Source organism: Heterocephalus glaber, unplaced genomic scaffold, assembly GCF_053883595.1.
Source record: "Heterocephalus glaber isolate CG9 unplaced genomic scaffold, H.glaber_assembly_v1.0 deba00001531, whole genome shotgun sequence".
Classification (NCBI taxonomy): Eukaryota; Metazoa; Chordata; class Mammalia; order Rodentia; family Bathyergidae; genus Heterocephalus; species Heterocephalus glaber.
Window position 1 is genome coordinate 19476905 of NW_028258329.1, and position 24038 is coordinate 19500942.

General features: G+C 42.2%; 1 protein-coding gene across 19 annotated transcripts in view; it reads right to left on the reverse strand.

Annotated features, from left to right (window-relative positions):
- The window catches only part of Crtc3 (CREB regulated transcription coactivator 3), a 116102-nt gene that overhangs the window by 30341 nt on the left and 61723 nt on the right, over positions 1 to 24038 (reverse strand). For 4 of the 19 annotated variants that reach the window (XM_087188433.1, XM_087188440.1, XM_087188432.1 and 1 more), the window contains exons 3-7: positions 20046 to 20096; positions 12305 to 12451; positions 8702 to 8739; positions 3527 to 3577; positions 2032 to 2094 (exon numbers count right to left, since the gene is read on the reverse strand). In XM_087188433.1, coding sequence (XP_087044559.1) covers positions 2032 to 2094; positions 3527 to 3577; positions 8702 to 8739; positions 12305 to 12451; positions 20046 to 20096 — 350 coding nt within the window. Of the gene's footprint in view, positions 1 to 2031; positions 2095 to 3526; positions 3589 to 5439; positions 12452 to 20045; positions 20097 to 24038 lie in introns of those variants that run through there. The other 15 variants (XM_004852817.3, XM_021264847.2, XM_004852816.3 and 12 more) reach the window with 11 other exon arrangements.

A 24038-nucleotide genomic window follows, 5' to 3' on the forward strand; every position in this document is an offset into this window, starting at 1 on the left:
TTTTCCTTAATGACATCCAATATTCTTTGCAGAATATTACCCAAGAAAAGAAGGCAAGAATTGTGACTTTCAATCATCCACACAATGAAGGGGAGGGACCTATCTGCAGTCCCTTACTCAAAAGGTCACCACACCTAAGGAAGACTGATTTGTACTCAGCCTTCCACTTTGAGGCAGATGGCATGGTGACTGTGATTGCTTGGACAAATTAAGAACTGCCCAGCAGGTTAGTAGAGCACAATTGTGGCTGTGTCTGTAGATAACTGACATGGAGGCTGCAAGCTTCAAAGGAAAGACTGATCCTGAATGTGGGTGGCACCAACCAACAGGCTTGTAGCCTGGATAGCAGGTGCCCATTCTGCATTCTACTACCCCTAACCTACAGGCAGCCACTGTAAGCCTACCTTTTTTTTTTTCCATATTAAATCTGTTCTTCTAGTGAACCCTAACTGTTAACAATGATCTGTTTCAACCAGGTGGGCCTTGGAATCATGTCTTCCCTTTTCTTCTTCACAAGTCAGAAGACAGCTGTGACCAGGCATGATCGGTGGCTACACCAAGTTTTCTCCACCTGAGAATACCTATTTCTATGTGAAAGACCACCTAGATTGGTGGCTCTCAAACACTTTTGGGAAAAGTCAAGGTCAAGACTATTTTCAAAATAACACCACAATGTTCCTCACATAGCCTTTGTGTGCCCACAGCACGGTGGGGTTGGGTTTTCAGCACCCACATGGCCTGATACCATCCTAGACCGAGTATGAGCAGAGAAGTCAGCTGCCTTCAGGAGCTCGGAAAAGGTACAATGATGTGACTGTTGTTGGGTTTTTTTTGTTTTTTTTAAAAAATAAAATTGTGCTTCTTTAAAAGAGATATTAGTTAACATGTATGGGTTTATTGTTATTTTTTAAACACATTAGCACTCCTAAAGCAAGTTTGGGAACCGCTAATCAGTACAATTTTCTAAAACTCTCTCAGATGACTCTAGGTTATACACAGCTTTGGTTCCACAGGCAACTGTTCATTTATGTCATCTGAGGGCCAAACTGTCTGTCATAAGAAGGGTATGTGAGCAATTTTAAGTCAACTTCGTGTGACTGCTAAGCCACATTGGCTTCAGATAAGGGAAGAAGCCAGCAGTCTTAGAAGGAACACCGGCTCTGGGAGAAGACAAAGCTAAGTGCAGCAACAATGCCTCCATGGATTCAGACACTCAGATGCACATCAGTCAAATGCAGAGAACTGGAAAAGTGTGGGTAAAGATTGGTATTAGACCATGTTAAGGAATTACAGTTAATTTCGTTAAATGTAATAATGGTATTATGATTATGTTTTCTTTTCTAAGGTTCTCATCAGCCTTTTCTGTTAGAGTCACTTGCAGGTGAAACACTTTGTGGAATTAGGGTGTGAGGTAGGGGCAAGGAAGAAATGAGACTGGTAGAATGGTGACCAAGACTGAAGCTAAGGGACGCGCCTAAGGGGTTTTACACAGTGTTCTGTCTTTTGTGTATGTTTAAAATCTTGAGCTATTAAGAGTTTTTGTTTTTTTTAAATGACCAGTCCCTTTACATACTAGCTCAGAAGCCCTGAACAAGTCATGTAGCCTCATCAAAGAGAGAATGATATTCATTTCTGCAGTGTATTGAAAAAACGGATGCAGGAAGAACACTCACTTCTGGAGAATGACCCAAAATGATCATGAGAACAGCTGATATTTATTGAACACTTATGCTTCCTATGTATTATCTTATTCAGTCCTCACAACTATCCCATGAGAGACACAATTATCACCATCTTTCAGATGAGCAAAACTAAGGCATATAGAAGTTTAATCTGCTCAAGGTCATGGGTAAGCAGTGGCCTTGGTGATCATACTCCAGGCTTCATGTCCTTATACTGTGCTGCGCTAGACCCTGGACACCAGTAAATAGGGGTTTATTTTAACATTTCACATAAACACAACTGGCAAATACACTCGGCAGCTGGACAACATGTCCAGAATATCAGGACAATCAATTTACTTCCATGTACCTGTTAAGTGCAGATGTTAATCTGAACCCAGGATGCTTTTCTTCTTTCCAAAGAGTCTGCTGCCTTTAGAAACCAGAACAACATAAAAGGAAAAAAGCTCAATCTACAGGAGCAAAGGAAGACCTCAGACCTGAATCTGTGAACTGGCTCTTCTACTCATCTAGCTGCCTGACCTGAGTCACCTATAAAATGCCCCACCCCTTGCTCATTTTGCTCTTCACTGTTAAAATGAGGGCAGAATGAATGGTTTGTCAATGCCCAGCATCTCTGATTTCCAGGATAATTACCACAAATCCTAAGAACAGGACTACTTAGCTTAGGGTATATAAGGAATTAACCAACAGGCAAATAAGCACCTTTTTTTTTTTTCTGTTTTGTTTTGTGGTATCGGGAATCGAACTCTGGTCCTTGCGCTTGTGCAGCAGGCGCCAAAACCACTGAGCTAAATCCCCAGCCCCAAATAAGCACCTTTGAATGCCTTCTGAAACTGGCCAAATCTCTGACTCCTGAGGGGATTTGATGTCTTACACCAGATGTGTCAAAAACAAATCCTTCTATGCACCTTAGGTGCATGTGTATGGGCTGCCTTGGCAACCTGGATGCAAAGATTTTGCACTGTCATATGGATAGTCACAAGGAGGAAAATCGTTACACTCACCCAGGTTATGAAAATATTAATATAACCAATCCTAGTGCTTTGGAAACATAAGATACATTTTCTTGGCTATACATAAGAAAGCTATCAGTTTAGAACTAACACTTTTTTCTGATTTAAAATAAAATATTGTGTTTATTCTAAAAACATGAGTCCCAGGATTCTCAATAGCTGAAAACCTATTTAAGGTAGGGGCCAACTATTCTCCACCTCTGTGTCCTTCCCCAGCCCAGACCATATTATCTGCAGTAAGTGCTCAATCAGTATCTGCCCAAAGAATGGAAGAAAAAAAGATCCCAACCCAGAGACCTGAAGGTCTTCGAAAGATACATCACAGATACTCAGAAATCTGACCGTGTAATCTGAAAATGATACTACACACATTAATAATGTAGCCGTTCTTTTCAGCTAATTTCATAATCTGTCATCCTCTATACTGGGTTCAAAAATATTCAAAGAGACTCTAAAACACACTGCACAAATAACATTTTAGGAGCCTTTCACTCCTTGGGTAGTTTACTAAGACACCTGGAGGAAAAGGGTTTAGTTTTCCATGTCTCAAATATACATCAAAGCAAAGTATCCTATTGGTAAATGTATTCCAAATGTGCTTCTATTTGTTTTTAAATATAAAGATCTAGATTTACTTAAGTAATTTTTCACTTTATACTTTCGTATAAGCCCATGATTATACACAGAAAGACTTAAATTTTAGGAGTCAACAGATTTGGTTTTAAATTAAAAATTTCTAAAACAACATTCAAGGTAGATAAAAGTGAAACCATTAAAAAAATACATGCTCATATATTTTAAGATATCTTTGAAATACAGCTTGCTTACCTCGGCCAACTCTCATCCAGGGGCTGTGAAGAGTAATTGGCTCCAAATGTACTGCCATCAAAGTAGAATTTTTAATAAAGGAAAAATAAAATTAATGGAAACTTGAAGCAGAATTAAGAGACTGCAATTGTGAAGAGTTATACAACTGAGTTTTGGGCTCTTTATCTCTTTGCCTGACAGTTCTTCCTCGATGATTACTCTTATCAACTTCTTCAAGAGAGTCTTTCACTGTCTTCTAACCAGTGTTGCCTTTGCATAACTTATTTGGGGTGCTTTTTCTTTCTTTTTTTTTTTTTTGCCTGAACAGCATCTTTTGTTTTCCTGCTCCTGTAAAGGTGTCATTCTACGCAGGCCTCCTGTCCCATGGACGCACCCAGCCCAGTTATTTCCAGTCAGGCCACCTCATGCCCCTGGAGGCGGTGGCCGGCCCAGGGTGGGATCAGACAACCAGAACCCAGTAGAGTGCTCCCTGGGAGGAAGCAATGCCCCTGCTGGGGTGGAGACTCCACAGCTATTTCAGTCTGGGCAGCTCCCCTTAGGGAAATTTGTCTATATGTGAAGTTAACACAGATATGGCATCACAGATATAGAGTCTATGATACTACATAACTCTCTGGATCTAGTCCTTGGCTTCCAGTGACATAAGCCAATAAATTTCCTCTTTCCAAGTTCAGGTGAGTTCCTGTTACTCATCATCAAAACACAGCAGTGGATTTGTGGAGAAAAGTAAACTTCCTGGTGTTATTAAAGGCTGTTTATAAATTCTACATCAGTCATTGGGTCTAGCATAGGGTAGAACACATTCCAGATATATGTAGAACCCAAGAGAATGCTGCATGATACATTCTGAATACAGGATGCTATCTGCACTGATTTACATATTTGTACCCATAGGATTGTCTTAAGACATTTTCAGGGGGTACCAGGGACTGAAGCCAGGACCTTGTGCATATGAGGCAGGTATGGTGCCACTGAGCTAAACCCCTGGCCCATCTTAAGAAATTATTTAAATTTTTTGGTAGTACTGAGGTTTGAACCCAGGCCCCTGGCACTGAGCTAGATCGCCAGGCTTTCTTAAATAATTTAAATTTTTGAGACAGGGTCTCACTAAGTTGTCCAGGCTGGGCTTTGAACTTGCCATCTTCCTGCCTCAGCCTCCCAGAGTTCTAGGATTACAGGCATGTGCCACCACTCATGGCTCCAAGACATTTGTAATCAAATTATTCTCCTGCTAAAAAATCTTTGATGATTCTCTTCAGCCTGAAAGACAAAATCATCTTTTTGGCCTGGTAACTGTGTTCCACAATTTGGCTACAAGGCGCTGATCTGCTTTCCTCCCAACTTCAGCAGGTCTCACCTCTTCGCCTTTAATCATGTCATTTCCTCTTCCTTTCCTAGGTAGAACACAGCCTCCTCCAAGGCCTGGCTCCCTCCCTTATCACCCTCACCAAATCCACAGCCACTCTTTTAGTCTCCTATATTACTGTTAGAGAAAATATTATTTGGCAGGTACCAATAATGCTTCTGATCCCAAACCTTTTTACTTATGGTAGAAATCATATAGATGATACAAAATATACATTAGGAATGAGAAATGTGAAGATTGAGCTGGTGTGATGGACACGTCTGCAATCCCAGAGCTTGGGAGGCTGAGGCAGGAGGATCACCGTGAGTTCAAGACTAGCCTGGGCTACATTGTGAGACCCTGTCTCAAAAAAAAGAAATGTGGGGCTGGGGAGTTAGCTCAGTGGTTTCAAAAAAAACCCCAAACAAACATTTTTTAAAAATGATGAAAAAAAAGAAATGTGAAGGGCTGGGATCTAGCTCAATGGTGCCAGACCTACCTTGCAAGTGCATTCAATCCCTGGTACTAGAAAAAAAACAAAATGTGAAAAATGGGTATAAGCACCTACTATGTGTCAGCCCTGTCCTGGTGAGTCTGTACTCTCATTTCATTTTAACAACAATCCTGGAAGGCAGATGACATTATCCCCCATTTTACAGCTGGAAAAACTGAGGATCAGTCCTAGAAGAGTCAACAAATCCAAGATCACACAACTGGAATGGCAGGTCAGGGTCACAGCCAGCTCACTGATGCCAAAGCTCAGAGCTCTGCACCAGTCATGTTGCTTCTCAGAAATTGGGGCATTAGCCCCAGGTGCCCCCAAAACAGCAAATATTTCTGAATATTTTCAGAAGAGGCGGGGCTAGAAAAGAAAGGCCTAATGGCTTGGCTTAGGAAGAAATGGGACCTAGCCTACAGGCTTGGGCCAGACATCTCAAGTGGCTACAGAACCTGGAATTAGCAAACCTGGGCATGAATGAGATCTTATAGATTTAGTGTAAACCATTTCCTTTGCCAGAACCATTAGGACTGTAAATTTCATCTAAAATTTACTTTCTGTCTTGAGCCAGCACAAAACAGAAGTATTTTCCAGGGAGATATTTCTTCAACTTTAACTATTAGGCTTAATGTACATGAGGTACAGATTAGAATATAATCAAAAGAAAAAGACACAAAAGAAAAAGGTGATAAAGAAATAAGAAGGCCCTTGCAATATGAAACAGATCAGTATTTTAGTTGGCAAAGCCTTTAGGGAGGAGGCACTGAATCTCACAACCTGTGGTTATCTGCCTTTCTTTTTTCTGCAGGACTGGATGAATCTCTGCCCAGTAAAGCACATTTCATGAAGCAGCTCTTTACCATTTTTCTCAGTGCACTGCCATCCTTAAAGTCATAAAGTCTCATTATATACTACATTCAAATGAGAAGGAAGTGATATAGTGGTAATATAATGGTCAAACACTGGTATTTCAATGTTGATGCATAAGACAGCACTTTAACCTTCCTGGTTTGTATTAACAGTAAGAAAATGCAGTAAATTCCCGAAATTTTACACATGATTATTCTGAGATATCAAAAGTTAAAAGCACTCTCTTATTTCTTGTCTTATCTAATCTGGTGAATTTTCTAAAACCTAAGAACTGTAGGCATCAAGAGACCCCACTAATATTATAAGCTTACAATTAAATTCAACAAGAGGAAAATCTAGACAAGGTTTCTTTCCGTTCTTTTGAAAGAGTTCAGAAAACTATACTCAGGTAGGTATAAATTACTCCTTCAAACCAGAATGACCTCAAGGCAGAAAACACCTTCATCTGTAAACTTGAATTTGCTGTTTAATTCAACAAGCAATTCTGGAATGCCTGCTAGGTGAGAGCATACAAGCAGAAGAGATCTGCCACATAGAGTCTTTAACAAGCCACAATGATCCTACGCTCCTCCTGGGGTAGACTACCTGGGCCAAAAAACAAGAGACAATGAAAAAGAAAAGCAAGAAAGAGGTGGCTGCAGTGGATGGAAACAGAAAGGTCCAGGCTACCACAGCTCCTTCACAGGCTCCGCTCCTCTGTGGCCATCAGGATGCGTCTTGGTTCTGAGCCCTCACATCCTCAGCTCACAGCTGCTTGACCTGCTCTCCCAGGGACCGGATGGAAAGAAAGGAGTCAAAGTCACCAAGTAACAGGCAGAGTAGGAGCAGCGAGATGAGCCTCTCCCTGGGCACAGATGTGCTAGGAAGAGCATCCCAGGAGACTGACAGTGGCCCTCCCTCAAGCAGAGAAGCCAGGCCATCATGCTCACCGTGGTCAACACCAGCCTTGCCTTGGCTCCAGTCCAGCTACTCACAAATCCATGTCTCCAGCTTCCAATAGTTCTTGTGAACCCTAAGCTACTATTTCCAACTCTCCACTTAGGTTCTCCTCCAAAAGTATACCAGACACCCAAGATTCCCTCTAAAATCAAATAGATCACCCCTCATCCTCTCATCCACCATCTGCCCCTCATACTTCACCTTATTTAAGGAGAGGCCTTCAACCTACATGCTCAGTTGGGGTCTCAGAGTCATCCTGGTCTGTCCTCTCTCCATAGTAGTTATCAGGGAGAGTTCAATCCATCGACAATGGGGATCTAAGGCCTCACAACTCACAAACCAGGGAGTGCCACAAGGGACAGTCCTCATTTCTTCCCTGGACAAAGCAGAACAGCTCTTCTTTGATGTCAGAGGACATCTGTTAGCCAGTTACCCACAGAGTAACTGAGCCACAGAAGCATAAAAGTCCCACCTGGTCTTTTTGTGCTGCCAGACTTGGCTGGTTGTACAGGGCAGGGTTCTTCTCTTGGCTTCCTGTCTCTGTGCAGCAAGCACACCTAGGCAGGGAGCATGGTGGCTTGTCATTTTCTCTCTCATCCTGTCAGCCACTATGTGCTGCCAGGACAGTGTGCGGGACAGGCCTGTAACCTTCCATGCAGCTAGTGAGTTAAGGGGACTTAGAGACTGCTTGATAGGACTCATCTACCCACACATATTCTTGGGTCAGATTTTATATGTAAAACTGCTCACAACGTGACTCCTTCCTAATGTCTCAGCCAGGTCTTGACTGTTACCCTTAAACTCTAATTATGTCTCTGCAAAATGCCCCCCCCCCCAGTATCACGGATAGAACTCAGGACCTTGTGCTTGTGAGGCAGCCGCAGTGCCACTGAGCTAAATCCCCAGCCCTTCTGCAAAATACATTTTAAAGTTAAATTTAAGAGAGGTAGGTATATGACTGGGATCTGTTTGAGTCTTTTTGTCTGTTTCTCTCAATATATTGAGGCAAACAGGTTGCATGTGTAATATTTCTTTCTTAAAATTCTAAGGACTAGGGCTGGGGATTTAGCTCAGTGATTCTGCCACCTGCCTCGCAAGCACAAGGACCCGAGTTCAATCCCTGGTACCAAAAAAAAAAAATTCTAAGGACCAGTATTTCCTTATCCTTCAAGATGATATGGGTGTTGAGTTTTGTGATCACATAGATTTTGGAAATTCTGGGTTAAAGGTAGGAAGCTTATTTAGTATAACTGTCTTATGTGTTTTATATGTTTTTGACGTTAGTCTAGCTGTTAATCTGCATATATGTTAATTTGTATATATGATAATTAACTTTATCAGGACTTACAAATAAATGAATCTAATGCTGGCCAAAAAGGGGGGAAGTGGGGGGAAAGGGGAAAAAAAGGAATTGAGATGTGTTATGTACATGTACCAATTCCTCACAATGAAAGTAATCATTATGTACTGCAAACATGTACTAATAAAATAAAAATTTTTTTAAAGGTAGGAAGTGTCTTACCTGCAGAGCTTCTCCAAGCACCACAATGCACTGTGAGGCTCCAAAAGGGGAAAGAGAACACAATATTTCTCAAATTTAATAGGCCATGCATGTCAAGAAACAGTGTCCTACAAATCTGTGCTCTAAAATTTAGAAGCAAGGCCCACTCCAGAGAGGAGGATCCTCCCTAACTCTGGCATGTCTTTAGGGCCATTCACACTAGTGAGCTCTCCATTTGTTAGGAAACTTCCTAAACATTTATTTTTCTGCCTTTCAAAATACAGATCACTTTTAGAAGAAGGCACTGTCTGTGATTCTTTAGTTTGTCCTCTTCTTTTTCAATGCATTACCCATGGGTCTGAGAAAATATTTCATTTGCTGTAAACTTCTGAAAATAGTTCAGAAACTCAACAAGATAGCTTTGGGGATAAATCACATTTGCTGCCCTTGAGAGCGAGGAGTGAGCAGGGCTGCTAAAGGCATGGGCACTACGGGAAGGTTCATGAGCTTCTACTCCAAGCTCCCTGCCCAGGCCCCTACCTGAAACAAGCACTGGCAGCTCTGTTCCCCTGCCTATATATGGGGATGGGGCCTAGAGCTGCTAGCACCGTCGTCTTGGTTGTGGCCACTGCCTGTGCCAACAGCACAACCCACTGCCCCAGCAATCTGCAGTGTGGCTGCCCACTGCCAAAGGAATCTCTGTGCCCGAGCTCTGCCTGCTGGGCTGCCCACTCTGAGAGGAAGCTTGAGTATGTGCTGAACAATGTCTGTTTTATGTGGGATCAATGTACCCCCAGGCTGAGCTCTTATCTAAGCCCATCCTAAAATCATGCTCAAGCCAAGAAATAACTGTAAACAAGAGAATTTGATATACATCTTTTCTGTTTGTACCAATAGAATTCAAACCAGTTTTCATACTTTTAAACAATAAAACTTCATAAAAAGGTAACAGACAGGGCTGGGGATTTAGCTCAGTGGTTCTGGCGTCTGCCATGCAAGCTCAAGGACCCGAGTTCGATCTCTGGTACCAAAAAACAAAAAAACATAATAGACAAATGTGAAAAGTAACAATTTTAAGCAAATTATTTCAAAACAAACAGAATACAGGTCATGAAAGAAAAGGACTCAGTTCTCCCCCTCTAAGTTCTCTTGAATAAATAACACCTCCAATGTAAAATCACCCCACATTTATATTTTGTTGGGGTGCATGGTTCCTTGATTCCTCAAGAGGGACTCACTGCTTCATTTGTGGGCATCCATGGGCTGAAGGACTTTTTCTGCATCGATATCCAGTGCCAGGACCCCAATTAGGGCTTAAAGAGGAGACCACAGAAAGACAGCTCATGATCTGAGTCAGACTCACACTCTGGTGAAGAACTTTATCTGTGCATTCATTTGGAGTGACGAGGTTTGCTGATGCTCTCACAAGCTGGCTCAGTCAGAGACAAGGTCCCCTGAACACACACTGCCATCTCCTCTGTTGGGTCTGTGCATACTCCAAACCCTCTGTCACAGCACTCCCTTCCCAGCTGCCTACTCTCAGGATCATAATTCACCCTCTAAGGTAACTTTCCTCAATTATTTTTGCCTTTTTGCTGTCTGTTATCTCCCAAAAGGAGTATAAACTCAAGAAGGTAGGACAATGTCCCTCCAGGCACCTTCTCTGTTCCCAAGACGGGCTTGAGTGGCCCCTCCTATGTGCCCACCCCACACCAAGGTGTCTTGGCCCCTGACACCATGTGTGTGACCACTTCTGGCTTTAGCCTCTTTCATTTGACAAGAAGCAACAGGAAGACAGGGGCCATGGAAGTCTGCTGTCATGTTTACAAGGTCTAAGACATTGCCTGGCCACTAGTAGATACTTCACAAATAGTTTTTAAGTAAATAAACAACTCCTTTCTCTTTTCTTCAATTCCTCCATCCTCTACTCCTTTCATTATTTTTTTTTTCCACCCAAGGCAAGGCTTTATTAGGGAAAGAGCTGCCAGGATGCCTTTAACAATGGCAAGAGAGCTCCTTTCGTTATTAAAGCTGTATGTGTGTGTGTCTACATTTAAGCTATACTTACTTCAAAAAGTATCTATGATGGTCATGTATATAGTACACATCTCTATATATAATACACATAGTAAAATATATAATATAGAGAGCCTTGAAAAGAGAAAGAAGGAACTGAGAAATTGAAAAAAGGTATATTATTAAATCAAGAAAAGGAACATTGACTTTTGTTTGAAAATTTCAAGCAATTAAGAAAAGGCGAGTTAACTGAATTGCTTCAATCCTCTTTTACCTTTTGCATTGCGTCCAAGTTATCACACATTCCAAAAAGGAATTCTCAAGATCACTTACCACCTTCATTCTTCCTAAAAATGGCCACATGAAGTACAAAACTACAAAGCAGGCATTTCTGTGGACCAAATATAGTGTCTCAGGCAGGAGAGAGGACAGAAATCAACAGTTCCCAGAGTCCTCATCCTCACCTCAGGGCTTTCTCTGTGTGCCTCTCACAACTTCTCACATGGGGTCTCTGTGTCCATGGCCCTCATCACGCCTAAGGAGTATACAGTGTGGCATAGGAAGCCAGGTTGCAGACTGGGTTGTCAGGGGCCTGGACCAAGCCCAGCCTCCTCAGGCCACGGCAGCAAAACCCTGAGCAGTCACTGCTGCTCAGTTTCCTCAAGGGAAGATGAAAGTTAACAAAATAGATGACTCAGTGAGTTCTGAGGACTAAATGACATATCACTTGCTCAGCACAGTGCTTGGCATGGGTAGGTGCTCAGTAAACACCAGCGCCCTCCCCCATTTCCTTCTCTGGGCTGTGAAGCCAGCTTTGCCATCACTGCCAGGAATTCAGTCTCTTCAGGGAGACATGCCACGCCTTCTCCTCCTTCCTCCACCCTGCTGTGTGCCGAGAAGGGTGAAGTGAGAGCAAAGGGCCCTTGGCATACCTCTGGATCCTCTCCCATGACATCCAGCTCAGTTCTGTGTCCCCAGTGCCCTCAGCTCTAAGCTTGTCACACAGCAGTGATCCCACCCCCACCCCAGCATCCTGCTCCTCCACTTCCTAACCTGCAATGGTTAAATAAAACTGTCAGATTAATTCAGTCTCCTTTTCTTTATTGTTACTTAGCAACACAGAGTTTGTATACATCATTAGATTAGAATTTCCCTAAATTCCAAGTTTATATTTTGATTGTCATTTATTGAGTATGAAACTCTACAAATAGAAAATCGTAGGAGATCTCATCTTTAAGTTCCCAAAACCAGGTCAGCAGGTCAACAGAAATAAAAATAAATCACAAATCTGTCTATCCACTTTTGCTCAATAGAAGAAATCTAACTTGATTCAAGGTCGGGCTTAACTCTGACTTTGCCGATTTCTGAAATCAATGTTGAAATGCCTGATGATGAAGCTGAATTACATGTTTATATTCGGTTATCTCATTAAACTCAACTTTATCAATGCTTTCATAAAGCAAACACCCATAACAATCTTTCCAGATTTGACCATAGAGATGTTTCTAGTTTTGAGCTCTAATTACTTTTATTGCCTCCATTCATCAGATAAAATGAAGATGTCAAGGAGGATAAATTGCGAAAACCTTTCAAACACTCAGAACTTACGCTGCCCTCAGACAGTGAAAAGGATATCTGTCGCCCAGGCTTGTCTGCGGGCCTTCGGTGCAGCGGGTGGAAGCGGCTCCTCGCTGCCCTCTCCACCAGCCCATGGTGCCGGGTTCCACGGACCGTGTCAGCCTGGTGAAATGATGGCTACAGAAGAAAGAAAGAAGAGTTGGTCTCTGACCACGAAACTGCCACTAACTCTCAAGAACAACCACTGGTAACAACAGATGAAAAGACGAGTTATAATTCTATGGTGTATTAGTGTGCCATGGGTCAAGGGAAATAAAATAATATAGCATGTGGCACAGTTTCTATGTAATTACAAAATAATTTAAAAATAGTTTTTCATGTGTTAAGATGAAAGAATGTTTCATAAAAGTTGTCACAGAGCTAGGTGTAGTGGCACAGTTGAGTTCAGTAGGGAAAGCTTGTAATTCTAGCACTTTGGTAGGCTGAGCCAGAAGGATTGCAAGTTCAACCCCAGCCTGGGAAATCTGGCAACCTAGTGATACTCTACATCAAAATAAAAATTTAAAAAGGGCTGGGATGTAACTCAGAGCAAAGGCCCAGGGTTCACTCCCTAGTATTGATCAAAAAAAAAAAAAAAGTTACCACCATTAGGATGGAGAATTGGAGAACTATGGATTCATATACCAAATCCCAAAAACTAGGAAGAATACTTGAAATATAAAAGAGGTATGTTTAAAATAGAAATAAACTGGCAATCTGTTCAGTGTGTAGAGTGTCTTTTAAAAGTTTTGGCTGGATTCACAATGTTAAAATTCAGATTTGAGGCTCCTAGGGAAAAGCTAGAAGAGCCTGGCCATACTGGTCCACGTTCCCACACAACAACAGCTGCTTTTAGAGATGGGACACTCACTTGTCTTGCTGTTCTGTTTTGTTTTGTTTTGTTTTCTGGTACTGAGGATTGAACCCCAGGCCTCACATGTGCTAGACGAGCATTCTATCACTGAGTTACACCCCCAGTCCTTTTTAAATTTTTATTATGAGATAGGGTCTCGTTAAGTTGCCAAGGCAGGACTCAAACTTGCAATCCTCTTGCCTCAGCCTTGTGAGTAGCTGGGACACAGACATGTGCCACTGTGCCCAGGTTCACTCTCTTGTTTTTAATACTTTACACCCAGATCACTTCACTGACTCATAATGTAAGACATCTGAGTTTGCAACCCTTGAGTTAAGGAGGAGAAAAGGGACATTACCCAAATGTGCGTGGAAAACATGTAACTCATTGTTTCCCAAAGGTACAAATAGAAATACAAACGCATTAGAGATAAGTGCATGGTTAAACAAATCCAAAATCCTTTGTTCAATAGGGCTTGCTGTACATTCTTGACATTTTTGAGACTGCATCATTAAGGGCTGCCTTTATGGTTGTCAGAGATGAATTCTAGGTTGGACCACTAAATATCACATAACTGGGCAATGTGTATAGAATATTATGTAATAGATGTGTTTGTTAAATATATGAAAACAGGTATTTCTCTACCCTCTCCATTTCATTAAGGTATAACTCAAAAATAAAAATTGTATGTATTTACAGTATACAATGTGATGTTTTGAGATATATATAATATATCTATATTGAGATGAATAGATCCAGTGAATTAACATTCGATCAGCATACAAACTTTTAAAAACAAATTTTCTTTTAAGTTGAGTCATTTATAAAATAGCTAGCTTTCTATGACTGAGTATACTTTTATACTTTAGCTACCAACTTATCACTAATGTTTCTTTGTTAAACATATATGGATTTTTACCATATTGGATTTGGGAATCACTCTTATTTCATTAGGCTAATTTAGTTTAGCAGTTCCCATCTGTTTTTATAATCCGAATTTATAAACTTATAAAAAATAAAGAGATCTTAGCAAGGAAAAACTTCTGGGCTAAAAGAAAAAGATCAGTATAATAGGTAAGCTGGATTCAGTCTCAGATAATAAGAGTACAGTATTCGAGGGAGTGAAAAATTGAAATGCCTAAAAAATAATGGGACAAACTGAGGACAGGGGCTTCCAGGAATGAGGCAATGAGACGCTTGCAGCACTGTTAATAGAGTAGGAACTCTGTCAGCATTAGACAGGCCCCCACTGAGGGATAGCTACAAAAGAAATGGCCCATCCTCTCTCCAAATATCAACCATAAAAGACCAAGAGCAAAAACAATCCCAAGGAAATAGACTGAAGGAGATGAGAGAGCTATGGCATGCTATTGATGATGATATTGGCATAGTCAGCAAATCTCAAATACGGTCTATATCAATGATGGCAAACCTTTCAGAGCTTTCAACGATACAAACAGCCCACTGTGGTATGTGTGCTGTAGTTTGGCCACCACTGGTCTATACGACTGATGATAATGTGTCAATTTAAATTTCTTTAATCTGAGCATTATAATGTGGCTACGATTATAAAATAGAGTTCCTTGTCCACAAGAGTCACAGAAAATGAGGAAATGTAACATATATACACAAATTATACAAAGGAAACAAAAAATGTGGCAAAATGTTAACAATTAGTGAATTTAAGAGAGCATATACACAAATTCACTATTCATTTTTGTAAGCTTTGAAATTTTTTCAAAATAAAAAGCTTGTTAAATCTCAAACCTGATAATAAAGGTATACATCTTGAAGAAGGACTCTTAACTTACTTCTGAAATAAGAATGATGTCGAATATATCTTTAGATTGACTTTTTAAGAACACCCAAAAAATATGATCACTGGATTTGGGATGTGGCCCTGTGACAGAGTGTTTGCCTTTGCGAAGCTCTGTCCAATCTCCAGTATCACACACACACACACACACACACAAAATCACTACTTCGTGTTACTTTTAAAATTATTAAAAAATTATCCTGATAAAAACAAAAACCACATTATTGCCTGGCACAAATATTATATACTCTTTAGACTTCCTTCCATATAAAATTTATTCTTTTATAATTCTAGTTCTATAGGACCCCAGTAATGAATGCTGAATGAATGGGTATGAACTGCTTAATGATTTTATATGCTCATATGTTATATTTCAGGAAATATGACTTAAGAATATATAAAAATAAACAGCTACTATTAATACAAAAACAAATATATGGAAATACTTTTGTTAATCAACAGGATCATGCCCACAGCATATTTTATTGTCAGAAACCTGACCATCATCCAGTATAGAATTAATTTTAGGAGACAGATGTCTTTGTGCTAAGAAAAAAAGACAATATAATATATCAATATAATGTATTTTCTATAATAATCTTTTTTTTTTGGTACCAGGGATCGAACTCAGGTCCTTGAGCTTTCGAGGCAGGCGGCAGAACCACTGAGCTAAATCCCCGGCCCCTCTATAATAATCTTAAATGTACTTGAAACATAAAAAATTTCACTGAGGCATCATAGATAACAGTCATTATCAGTTAGCTCTGGGAGGCCAGCTTACAGGGACTCTAGGTGAGGGTCTTCAAAAGGGGTCCCCAGAGCAGAGAGCTCTTGAAATGTCTTACTAGTATGCCTGCATTTTCTGTTAACAACTGTCTCTTTAGTATGAGCTTTTGCTGGCTCAAATCTATTATTGCTACTTAGACTGGGAGAGGGGGTAGGGGGTAATCTCTGCCTCTGCTGACATTTGGTATTTTCTTCTCTTTCTCACCATGGCACAACCTTAGCAGCCACAACTCTGTCCCTGTAGTACTTGATCTTAATGCAACTCTAACTGTATTTAGCTTTAGCCTTCTCAATTTACAGAGACCTGCCCTGCTCAACAAATGAGCTGGAGCAATTGTTAAGCCAGAGAAGCACGGCAAGTAAAGAGGCCAGGGTTGGGGCCAGGGATTTAGCTCAGTGGCACCATGCCTGCCTCGTAAGCACAAGGTCCTAACTTCAATCCCCGTACCAAAAAAAAAAGAGGCCAGGGCTATCTGGGCATAATGGCGCATGTCTATGATCCCAACTACTTGTGAAGTTGAGGCAGGAAGATCCCAAGCTCAAGGCCAGCCTGGGCAACTTAGTTCCTGTTTCAAAATAAAATAATAAGGGCTGGACGCCAGGCATGGTGGTACACGCCTGTAATCCCAGCACTTGGGAGGCTGAGGCAGAAGGATCACTGAAAGTTTGAGGCCAGCCTGGGCTACATAGTGAGTTCAGAGCCAACCTGAACTACAAAGCAAGTCCCTGTCTCAAAAAAAAAGAAAGGCTGGGGATGTAGCTCAATGCTCCCTGGGTTCAATCTCTAATGCCAAAAAAGAAATACAATACAATAAAAATGAGATCACGTCTGAGGGTGTAGCTCAGTGGTAGGGCACTTTCCTACCATGAGTAGGCCCTGGGTTAGATCTCTTGAACCGCAAGAAAGAAAAGAAAAAGAGTGAAGAGTGAAGAAGCTGTTCAGCAATACAGTGGTCTAAGTCTCTGCGTTCCAAACTCTAGACAGACACATGGTTCCCCTACTCCTACCAACTTTCACTCTCTTATTCACTGAGAACTGAAATTCTTTTATTTAAAAATGTATTGTTAACTTTCCTCTCCCTCTCTCTCTCTCTCTCTCTCTCTCTGTGTGTGTGTGTGTGTGTGTGTGTATTCTCTTTTGACAGGGTCTTTCTGTGTAGTTCAGGCTGACCTTGGCTGGCCTCGAACACTCAGCGATGCTTCTGGGTCAGCCTCCCAATTGCTTGGATTATAGGCATGTGCTACCATGCCTGGCTCTAACTCCTTGGAAGGCTTGTTGGGAAAATGAAATCATGTATGTGAAGCTGCTCTGACTTAGGGATACCTAGGGACTGGGAGGAAGAGTGGATGGCCAGGTTGTGACATACTGGAAAGCATCATATTAAAGGTCACCCTGCAGAGTCCCTTTGTGCTCAAGAGGAGCAGCATTGTTAGGGGCTTCCTCAGAACACAGAGCCTCACAAAGTCTGTTCAGAGGACCTAACTCTGTACAAGGTCCCACCTGTTGCTCACACCATGTCACCTCTAACAGCTATAGCATAGGCAAATGGCTATTTAAAAAAAAGCTGAATAGGCCGGGGATTTAGCTCAATGGTTCCACCGCCTGCCTCGCAAGCGCAAGGTCCCCAGTTCAATCCCCGGTACCAAAAAAAAAGCTGAATGGGTCATGTGACTTGCAGTGGTCACTGGCTTACAAGGACATGCCTTACCTTCTACCCTACACCCGGCCCTGAACAGGAGATGCGCCTTCAGAAGCCTCAGTTACAGAAGAAGATACATGAGGACAGCTTTGGTAGGTGTCCAGAAGCTACTGACATACAAGTGAAAGAGAACAGTTGAAGGTCCCAGCGTCATTGGATTAGTTGTCAACTGTGGCAAGGCTGGTTTACAGAATAGTGATGGCAGAGAGATATGCATTGAGAGGGAACCCTCACTATTCTGGAAGGACAGCAAGAAGGCACAATGGTAAAAAAGCCTGCAAAGTGGGACCCACACAATTTGATCAAAAAATACAGTGAACATTTAATTGTGGAGAATTTTCTAACAGTAAAAAACACATTGCCATTAATCCCCCTCAAATTCTTCCCCCTCACTTCAAACACACTTAGCCCTTTATTCTTGCTACTTTCTGAAGTAGTTTACAGTTTACATTTGCAGCAATTTCTGCAAAATTAAAACATTGCAGTGTATCCTTACCCATCTTATTCACCAGATCTGGCACCATGCAACACCTGACACCTGGCTCTTCCTCACAGTAAAAATGGCCACAAAAGGTAAACATTTGGAATCAATTCAGGACATGGAGGAAGCCACAACAATGCAACTAAGACACTCACAAAAGAAGACCTCCAGAACAACTTTAGAAAGGGCCAAGAATGACAGGATAAATGTGTTAGAAGCAAAGGGAGTACTGTAGGGGAGATCAATGACAATGTCTTTTTTACTGTAATAATTTTTTAAAAAGTCACCACAGTTTTTAATCATACCTTCATACATACTTTTAGGAGGGCCTCAGGGCTCAGGATCTGAAAAACTCTATCTTGGGTCAGAACATGAAAGCCAGACATCAATGAAGAGTAGAGGCATCTTTAGTATACAAGCTGGGCCTGGTGGTTCATGCCTGTAATCTTAGCAATCAGGAGGCTGAGGCAGGAGGATCACTGCAAATTTGAGGCCAGCCTGGACTACATAGTCCAGCCTGAAGTATGAAAAGCCCTACCCCAGATCAGAGCATGAAAATCAGACACCAGTGAAAACATTTACCTTTCATAGTCATTTTGACTTTGGGGCAGAGCCAGAAGTGCCAGGTCCAGTGAATAAGGTGGAAGAGGTCTCACCACAACGTTTTTACAAGCCTGCCTTTCTGTTAGATGAGACTTTACAGCAGCATTTGCCATATTTTTTATCTCAGCTCATAAAGACACTCAGGATAGAAGACTACCAGAACTGCTTCAGAAAGTGGCAAGACTGCGTGGTGATCTAGGTCCTGTTGGGGATGGTGTCTGCCAGGAGCTCTAGACTTTCACCTGGAAATCCATGTCTGTGTCTTCCAGGAGACTCACACATCCTGCTTCATTTTAGAGTGTTCGGCTGTCAGTGTCATCTGTGCCCTGAGCACCCTGTCAGCCATCTGCAGGCCCAGAATTCACCTTTCCCCTGCCTTGGGTTACCAGCCAGTCTTTTCTCAGCTCAGCAATCACCTCACCCTGGGAAGCAGCCAGCCCTGGCCTGCCGAGGTTCCTGCCCGAGCCTCTTGGCGCTAACCTGCGCTCCAGGCTGCTGCCATCCCTGTGTTATCTTAGGCTGTCACTAACCACGAGTTCCCAGCCTCCATCCCTTCCTGTTGTGGTGCCCAGGGGCCCACATGAAGACCTATGCTGCCTGCAGACCCTGAGAAGCACAATTTCAGGATCAAAACCACTAAGCTGGCCAAACAAATAAAAAGCTAAATTTCAGTTGAATTCTTATTTCTCCCACAATGAATGCTTGGACCATCATTTGAAATTCTTTAACATTTTTCCTCCTTTGTCTGCCCCTGCCATCCTGGTGTGTGAGTACATACTTGGTCTCCCCTGAGCTGTCTGATGCTGTTCCCAGACATCTATGGGACAGCGTTTGTACATGGGTCATAGGGATGTGACCTTGGGGACTGTGTCTGGTCTCCAGCCCCTTCCTCTGTCTCTTCCCCTGCCCTTTGTTTTCCAGATCCCATGAGCTCAATAGCTTTCCTTCACCACGATGTTTGTGCTTTGGAGCAGGCTGACCATGAACTGTGAGACCTGCCCTCACTATTCTCCTGGTTGGTGGCTACTCTGTAAGGCAAGGAAGACCAGGATAGGCTGATAAGAGCTGGCTTTTTGATCTCTAGCTTTCAAGGCTTAGTATTTTCCAGCTAGGTCTTGTTTTCAGGGGAACCCAGAAGGTACTTTGGCCCGACGACGGAAAAGCTGACCAATAAATATGTCAAAAGTCAAGTTATACTCTTCTGTAGCTTAAGGTTATATTTCTATACAAAGTTATTAAAAACAGAAAAAATGTGATTTACAAATAGCTTCAAGTGAAACATGGGTTTCTAACTGCAAATAAGATGACCAAATAACAACCTTGCATGTAAGAGGTTCTACTGAGTTTTTAAAACCATATTGCATTTGCCTAGCACATGCAAGGCCCTAAGTTTGATCCCTAGCACCACTTTATTATTTCAGCTTTCCCATCACTGGGACACAACCCCCAACAGCCACAACTTAAAGAAGGAGAGGTTTGGGCCGGGGATTTACCTCAGTGGTTTCGCCGCCTGCTGGGCAAGTGCAAGGACCAGAGTTCAATCCCTAGTACCAAAAAAAAAAAAAAAAAAAGGAGAGATTTAATTTAGCTCACAGATTCAAAGGATTCAGTCCACGGTCAGCTGGCTCCAAGGCAGGAGCATCATGGCAGAGTGGTGTGGGAGAGCAAAGATGCTTAGTTCATAGCAGCCAGGAAGTAGAGCAGGGGAGCTAGAGAGGAAGCTGGGGACCAGATATAATTCTCAGGGTCATACATCAGTGACCCACCTAAACACACCCAAAAGGGCACTTTACTAAACCACAGGCAGCTCCCAAGCCAATGGAGTTGACAATTAAGCTTAATAGTCACAACTACAAAAAAAACATATAAATACTATATATACCTACACATATATGTGTATAATGTATATATGTGCATACTTATGTGTTTGCATATACACACACATATTAAGCTGTGTATGGTGGCATATGCCTGAGTCCCAGCTACTCAGGAGGCTGAGGCAGAAGGATCACTTGACCCAGGAATTTTGGGCCAGCCTGGGCAACAAAGCAAGACCCAGTCTCTAAAAGAATTTTTATATATCAGGATTAAACCTATAAATTGTTCCTTTGACAAGTCTGACACTTGCCAGGTGTGTGTGGTAATCACAGGAGGTTGAGGCAGGAGGATCACTGAGAGTTTGAGGCCAGCCTGAGGTACAAGTAAGCTCAAGTCCAGTCTAGAATATATAGTGAGACCATGTCTCAAAAACAAAATCAATTATTTTTGAGGTTTTAAGAGGAATTTAGATTTTACTGACATAAACAAAAGAAAATATTTTATGAAGTTTTTCACAGAACTGGGATTTAGCTCAGTGGTAGAGCACATGCTTAGCATGTACAAGGCCTCAGCACCAAACAAAATAACAACAAAATTCCTTTTAAATTTTTTTATGTTCTCATGTATCTAAAAGGTCTAAGATTTAAAGAAAGACTTAACAGCCCTGGAAAGATATCCAATGATACTGCAGTAAACATCACACCTACAGCTTGATGTTGAATCCAGTAATCTCCTTTATTCAGGTATCCAACTTAATATTTCATAAACAGTTAGCTAACAGTCCCAAAACGATTTACTAGCCAAACTATGGTTCCTTCTTTCCAAGTGAATTCTACTCCAATCATTCTAAATTCCTGTCCACTTGGGTGCACATTTGTGTGTTGTCGTTGTTGCCCATCCCCCCTTCCCCAGTAGAGTTTGGTGGAGTAGGATCTGGTGGAAAGTAGATGGTAGAAAAGAACTGGAGGGGATGTGTTAATGCTTGTCCCTGAGGTTACACTTAAACTTGTGATTGAGCAAGACAGCATGACCCAGGGTGCTGTTTAGTTCTTTGATTTGCATCTTTTCATTTTTGTTTGTTTGTTGTGGTTTTGTAGTAGTAGTAGTGAGGACTGTATCCAGGGTCTGTGCACTGAGTTACACCCCTAACCCTTTTTTGTCTTGAGATTGGGTCTTGCTAAGTAGCTAAGCTGCGCAGGGCAGGCTCAAACTTGTGGTCCTCCTGCCTCAGCCTCCCAGAGGTCTAGGATTACAGGCATGTGCCACCACACCTGACTTCAGTTTATTTCATTAGTTCCTGGCAATAGGGTGAACAATTTGGCCCTGGGTACTGAAAAAATTTCTGATGGGGAAGAGTAGAGACTTAACAAGATCAGGAATTACTGCAGGTTCCGTAAGCAGGGTTTTTTATTTATATGCAGGCCATGGTTAACAGACGATGTTGTGGGCACCTTTTTTTATTGGGGAGGTAGACAAAAGTAACCTCTTGGAAATCCCGCAGGAGGTCATTCCAGCAACAGCCAGAACCTCCAGCACCAACACAGTGTGCTCCCCTCACAAGGGAAAGAAGTGCGGAAGACCCTGAAGGATGAAGAGGATCCTGTTAATTCACTGTCTTGGCTCCTTGTTAGGGAGCCATTTGAATCTCACATGATAAATTGAGCAGAACTAAAAAGAACTTTGTAGTTTGGTTGAGACACTATATATATGGAGAGTAGAGGGAGCTTACTTTCAAAATACTTGACACATCTCCAGGGGACACCTCTCCCCATATCCCCCACCCAGGCTTCCTTTGCTCTGTGCTGCAGGGTCAGAGCCTGGTTGCAGCTCCTGCTTACTGATGACAGCCAGCCAGCCACAGATGCCAGAGGATGGGTCTTCAGCTCCCAAAACTCTTGTAAATCTCCCAAGTATTCTGGGAGCCAAGTCAGGCTTCCTCCCTGTCACCGGTCAGGGCTGCTCGATTTTGGGAGGCCTCTGGTCTAGTCTTGCAGGGCTGATTAGGCTCTCAGAGCACCAGAACTACTGGATAGATAAGTTTTTTTCGAATAGAGACTGAGCCTTTTTTGGTCTACTGACTTTGGGATCCAGTATTCTGCAGGAGCCCCATTAAGCCCTGCACCAAGGAATGGAAAGACCTGAGAAGGGCAGAGTGGACCAGAGGAGGTGCAAGTGCCCACCTTATCAATGAACACTGGGACTGTCACCATGCTGATGTCTTTTGTAGTGCTCCTTCCTAGTCCTTATTTTCAAATGATATACGAAAGGGAAGGAAAGTTAATTAGGCGAACCAAGCTCAAAGATTACTCCAGAAAATGACACTGATAATAGATGTTTGGGGTTGGGTTTTGTTTTAGGTAGCTAAGGTCAAACTCCAACCAGTCAGCACAATCACAGAGGGCCAGGCAAAATAATCTGTCAAATAAGAAATAACAAAGCAGGGCCAGGGATTTAGCTCAGTGGTTCTGCGGCCTGCCTTGTAAGCACAAGGTCCTGAGTTCAATCCCCGGTACCAAAAAAAGAAAGAAATAAAACATAAAGCATGCCCCACATGTGGGGTCTCAAGTTCATACTGGGGGGCTCCCATACAGAAAGAAATGGAGGAAAAGAAGGCAGAGTCTCAGCAGAGCCCCCAAGGCTTCTTGCCTGGAGAGGCTGGGTGACATTTCCCTGGCTGAGCAGGCTGTGAGCAGTGACATCTCTGACCTTGCTCTCCACATCTTGCCTCCTACACTCACACAGTGTCTGTCACACAGTGGGTTCCAACAAGCAGGCTCCACAGTGGAGTGTGTCCCCCAGAGGGTGAATAGATGAGTGTAAGATGTAGGGAAAGATTACAAGTTCTATTCCCATTTCATTTTCTATTTAAATACAATAACGTGATATACGTATATAATGTACACTCAAACAACATACCCAAATTGGGGATACAAACTCCTTTTTACTATTACAATGCATGATCAAAAAGTTTATTTTTTTATTTTATTTTATTTTTTTGGTACTGAGAATTGAACTCAGGGCCTCAAGCTTGCCAGGCAGGTGCTGTACTGCTTAACTACCTACCTGGCCCTGATCAAAAAGTTTAAATGGCCAGGGCCAGGGATTTAGCTCAGTGGTATTGCACCTGCCTTGTAAGCACAAGGTCCTGAGTTTGATCCCCAGTAAAGTTTAAATGGCCAAATGCTGATAATTATTAAAACTGGTGATGGCTATATTGTTCTATTCTTTCTACTTTTCTGTACAGCTAAAATTTTCCATCATAAAATAAAGTTCTGGGCCTGGGATTTAGCTCAATGTTTCCACCACCTGCCTAGCAAGCGCAAGGTCCCGAGTTCGATCCCTGGTACCAAAAAATAAAAATAAAAATAAATTAAAAAATAAAGTCCTCAGGGATGACCATGGGTATAGTGTGGGACAATGCAGACCCCGAGCTGCTAAGGCACTTTCCTGTCTTTCCAGGGCCTGCTGCCCAGGCCCCCAGAGGAGGACACGTTCTAAACTGCCTGTTTCTACCCCATCTCTGCCTGGTGAGGGGCCCCCAACAGAGCAGAGCTCCTCTTCTCTGATACTGATGCTGACTGGAGGCACTTGGTCAGGTTAAGTGAGATTGGCCACTGACTTCCTCCAGAGGCAATTCATTTGCTTCTTTTACAGCAATGGAAAGAACT